This window comes from Psammomys obesus, unplaced genomic scaffold, assembly GCF_907164565.1.
Source record: "Psammomys obesus unplaced genomic scaffold, mPsaObe1.curated_primary_1811, whole genome shotgun sequence".
Taxonomy (NCBI): domain Eukaryota; kingdom Metazoa; phylum Chordata; class Mammalia; order Rodentia; family Muridae; genus Psammomys; species Psammomys obesus.
Window position 1 is genome coordinate 506 of NW_026594599.1, and position 5393 is coordinate 5898.

The 5393-nt window shown below is 53.2% G+C and overlaps 1 protein-coding gene across 1 annotated transcript; it reads left to right on the forward strand.

Moving 5' to 3' along the window:
- Window positions 1-442: 442 nt before the first annotated feature.
- On the forward strand, window positions 443-5141 carry LOC129685604 (uncharacterized). The gene is given in 5 exon segments (XM_055619110.1): window positions 443-463; window positions 465-2029; window positions 2031-4738; window positions 4741-4896; window positions 4899-5141. Coding segments are annotated over 5 exon segments (4503 nt in total). The 3' UTR covers window positions 4952-5141.
- The last annotated feature ends 252 nt before the right edge of the window (window positions 5142-5393 follow it).

Below are 5393 nucleotides of genomic sequence, written 5' to 3' on the forward strand. Positions count from 1 at the left end.
GACCACTGACCCATCATCGGGAAGTAAGCTGGCCAGCAGAGTGTCTCTTGTCTTTGTTCTGTCACGTGTTTGTTGCCTGTTCTATCTCTTGAAATTTGTACGATTCAGCTGAGTCGCTCCGTATTAGGCGGAAACTAGAAGGAGCTGACGAGCTCGGACTTCTTTTCCGCAACTCTTGGGAGACGTCCCAGGAGTGTCTGGGGGCCCGATTTTGGGGGCCCATCTGTTTGGAGACACGACCCAACCCGGACTTTTTGGGGCTTCGCCCCTGTCCGAGGGCTACGTGTCTCTTCTGGGAGACGAGGGATCCGGACCCTCTTCACAGTCTCCATCTGAAGTTTTGTTTCCGGTTTGGCGCCAGAGTCGTGCCACGCGCTGTGTTTGTGTCACTATCTGTCTATTGTTCGTCGGGTTTGTGTTTGGTGTTAGTCTCTTTGAAACCATGGGACAGTCTCTCACCACCCCCCATAAGCCTCACTCTACAGCACTGGAAGGACACCCGAAACATCGCTCGTAGTCACTCTGTAGAGATCCAGAAAGGAAAATGGGACACCTTCTGCTCCTCAGAATGGCCGACATTTAACGTCAGCTGGCCATGAGATGGCACCGTTAACCTAGATATTATTTTGCAGGTTAAGGCGAAAGTCATGGATTTAGGGCCACACGGCCACCCGGACCAGGTACCCTACATTGTTACTTGGGAAGCCCTGGCCCGGGAACCACCCTCATGGGTCAAGCCGTTTGTCACCCCCAGCCTCCTTGCTGTTCCCTCTGCCCCTGCCCTACCTCCTCCGCTGGTCTCCACACCCTCTAAGTCTGCCCTCTACCCAGCTATAACAAAGCAGACCCAAGGACGTGATCCAGGGGGCAAAAAGACATCGACGCCCCCGGTACTGTCAGCAGACGATGGCCCCTTGTTGGACCTGCTGACTGAAGAACCTCCTCCCTATAGGGACCAAGAGCCGGGAGAAGCCGCCACAGCCGGACCTCAGGAGGAACCGGCTCCTTCCCTGATGGCGGGGCGATTGAGAGGGCGCCGAGAGGCCCCTCCAGATTCCACATCTCAGGCTCTCCCATTACGAGCGGGGCCTGACGGCCAGCTCCAATACTGGCCTTTTTCCGCTTCAGATCTATATAACTGGAAAAACAATAACCCCCCTTTCTCTAGGGACCCTTCTAGACTTACTGCTTTAATTGAGTCCATTTTAGTAACCCACCAGCCCACCTGGGACGATTGTCAGCAGCTGTTACAGGCCCTCCTGACCACCGAGGAGAAGCAACGGGTCATTTTGGAAGCCCGTAAAAATGTTCCGGGGGATAACGGGCAGCCTACTCAGTTGCCAAACGAGATCAACAAGGCCTTCCCCTTGGAACGACCTGATTGGAACTTCGCCACGGAGGATGGTAGGAATCACTTACGTCTCTATCGCCAGTTGCTGATAGCGGGTCTCCATGGGGCAGCAAAGCGCCCCACTAATTTGGCCCAGGTTAAGTTAGTGACCCAAGGGTCAGAGGAATCTCCCTCCGCCTTCCTAGAATGACTAAAGGAAGCCTATCGTGTGTACACCCCCTATGATCCGGAGGACCCTAACCAGGCTACCAATGTGGCCATATCCTTCATCTGGCAGTCTGCCCCGGATATCAGAAAAAAATTAGAAAGGCTTGAGAACTTAAGGGAAAGTACAATCCAGGATTTGTTGAAAGAGGCGGAGCGGATTTTCAACAAGAGAGAGACTCAAGAAGAAAGAGACGAAAGGTTGAGAAAAGAGGCAAAAGAGAGAGAAAACATTAGAGACCGCAAGAGGAATAGGGAATTTAGCAAATTGCTGGCCACTGTAGTGACAGGACAGAGACAGGATAGACAGGGCCTGGGAGACCGCAGGGGTCCTCGGGTAGACAAAGATCAATGCGCCTACTGCAAGGGAAAAGGGCACTGGGTCCGAGACTGCCCAAAGAGACCAAAAGGGCCACGGAAGCCTAAGCCCCAGGCCACCCTGCTAAACCTGGAGGATTAGGGAAGTCAGGGTCAGGAGCCCCCCCCCCGAACCCAGGATAACCCTTAATGTGGGGGGGCAACCCGTCACCTTCCTGGTGGACACCGGAGCCCAGCATTCGGTGCTCACCACCTCACCGGGACCCCTGACTGACAAATCGGCGTGGGTTCAAGGAGCCACCGGAGGGAAAAGGTACCGATGGACAACTGAAAGAAGAGTACAACTCGCCACCGGTAAGGTGACTCACTCCTTTTTACATGTTCCTGATTGCCCTTATCCTCTGTTGGGGAGAGATCTATTAATGAAACTCAGGGCACAAATCCACTTTGAAGGGACTAAGGCCCATATTACTGGGCCACAGGGACAGCCTTTACATGTGTTAACCATGAATCTGGAGGACGAATACCAGCTTCACGAGCCTGAAAGGCCTCAGCCGCAAGAAATGACTGTCTGGTTAGAAAAATTCCCTTTAGCCTGGGCGGAAACAGGAGGAGTGGGTCTTGCAACCCACCAACCGCCCCTGGTAATCACTCTAAAGGCATCGGCAACTCCTATTTCCATTAAGCAATACCCGATGTCGCATGAAGCTTACCAAGGAATTAGGCCCCACATTCGGAGGCTTTTAAATCAGGGCATCCTGGTACCTTGTCAATTCCCCTGGAATACGCCTCTCCTTCCGGTCAAAAAGCCAGGGACGGGAGACTACCACCCAGTGCAGGACTTGAGAGAAGTCAATAAAAGGGTGGAGGATATACACCCTACAGTTCCTAACCCGTACAATTTGTTGACTGGGCTTCCTCCGACGCACACCTGGTATACGGTATTAGACCTTAAGGATGCATTCTTCTGCTTGAGGCTCCACCCTCGGAGTCAGCCCATCTTTGCCTTCGAGTGGAAGGACCCGGAATTGGGAATGTCGGGTCAGCTCACTTGGACCAGGCTCCCACAGGGGTTCAAAAACAGCCCCACCTTATTTGATGAGGCATTGCACCGGGACCTGGCCAACTTTAGGGTTCACTACCCTGCCCTAATCTTGCTCCAATATGTTGATGACCTCCTCCTGGCTGCGGAAACTGAGGAAAAATGTCAGGAGGGAACAAAGGCCCTCTTGAGGACTTTAGGAACTCTAGGATACCGGGCCTCAGCCAAAAAGGCCCAATTATGCCAGAGGCAGGTTACATACGTGGGCTACCAAATCAGAGATGGACAGAGATGGTTGACAGAGGCGCGGAAACAGACAATCTTAAAAATTCCGGTGCCCAAAAGCCCGAGACAACTAAGAGAGTTCCTGGGTACGTCAGGGTTCTGCCGCCTCTGGATTCCAGGGTTTGCGGAAATGGCTGCGCCACTTTACCCACTCACCAAACAGGGGACTCTCTTTACGTGGGGAGATGAGCAGCAGAGAGCCTATGCAGCCATAAAAGAGGCCCTGCTAACCTCCCCCGCGTTGGGGCTTCTGGACTTAAACAAGCCCTTTGAGCTGTTTGTGGATGAAAAACAGGGATATGCTAAAGGAGTCCTGACTCAAAAACTGGGACCATGGAGGTGTCCGATAGCCTACCTGTCCAAGAAACTTGACCCGGTGGCCTCGGGATGGCCACCCTGTCTGAGGATGGTGGCAGCAATTGCCCTCTTGACTAAAGACTCTGGCAAGCTGACTATGGGACAGCCAATAACGATTTTGGCTCCTCATGCGGTGGAAGCCCTGGTCAAACAACCTCCGGGCCGATGGCTTTCCAATGCCTGCATGACCCACTACCAGGCTCTACTGCTGGACACTGATCGAGTATGCTTTGGCCCCATAGTAGCTCTCAATCCGGCATCACTGCTTCCCCTACCGGAGGGTCCAGAAACTCATGACTGTCTCCAGATACTCGCAGAGGTACATGGCACCCAGCCCAACCTGACCGACCAGCCCCTCCCTGACACCGACTTCACCTGGTACACCGACGGGAGCAGCTTTCTGGACAATGGAGAACGGAGAGCAGGGGCTGCGGTCACCACCGAGACTGAGGTAATTTGGGCTAAGGCCCTACCACCTGGCACTTCGGCGCAGCGGGCTGAACTCATCGCCCTAACTCAGGCCCTCCGGATGGCGGAAGGTAAGAAGCTCAACGTTTATACCAACAGCCGCTATGCCTTTGCCACTGCTCACATCCATGGGGAGATATATTGGAGAAGAGGGTTGCTAACCTCGGAAGGAAAACAAATCAAAAATAAAGCTGAGATATTGGCCCTGCTTAAAGCATTGTTTTTACCCTCAAAACTGAGCATCATCCATTGCCCAGGCCACCAAAAGGGAGACAGCCGAGAAGCCAGGGGCAACCGCTTGGCGGACGTAACTGCCCGAGAAGCGGCGATGCGAGGAACCTCAGATACATCCCAGCTCCTTGCTATAGAACCGGCCGAGGCAGAGGTCCCCTCCATTCAGGAATCCCCCTTCCACTACAGTGAGGAAGATCAGGACCTCCTAAAAGAAATGGGGGCCACTTACAATCCCACGCTAAGACTCTGGACTTTCAAAGAAAAACCTGTGTGGCCCCTGCAACAGACTCGTAACCTGATTAAATACCTCCACAAACTGACTCACCTTAGCTCCAGGAAAATAAAAACCCTCCTAGAAAGGGAAAAAAGCTCCCACTATCTGCTGGGGAGGGATAAAATTCTACAGCAAGTGGCTGAAGAGTGCACAGCATGCGCCCAAGTAAATGCAGGACGCCATAGGGTAGGCCCGGGGACCAGGATCCGGGACATCGCCCCGGCACCCACTGGGAGATTGACTTCACAGAGGTAAAACCTGGACTCTATGGATATCGGTTCTTACTGGTATTTGTGGACACCTTCTCGGGATGGGTAGAAGCCTACCCCACCAAACATGAAACTGCTAAAGTAGTCACCAAAAAGCTTCTGGAAGAAATCTTCCCCAGGTATGGCATGCCCCAGGCGTTGGGCTCTGACAATGGCCCTGCCTTCGTCTCCCAGGTAAGTCAGTTAGTGGCCAAACTGTTGGGGATCAATTGGAAATTACATTGTGCATACCGTCCCCAGAGCTCAGGGCAGGTAGAACGAATGAATAGAACTATCAAAGAGACCTTATCCAAATTAACGCTGGCAACTGGCTCTAGAGACTGGGTGGTCCTCCTCCCATTGGCCCTATACCGGGCCCAGAACACCCCGGGCCCTCATGGACTCACTCCCTTCGAAATTCTGTATGGAGCCCCACCACCGGTCGTTAACTTCTTTGATCCCTGTGTAGCCTCCTTTGCTGACAGCCCCTCTCTAAAAGCTCATTTGCAGGCACTGTAGATTGTCCAGAAAGAAGTCTGGAAACCCATCGCTGCTGCATACCAGGAACAGATAAACCGACCGGTGGTGCCGCATCCGTTCCAGATCGGAGAC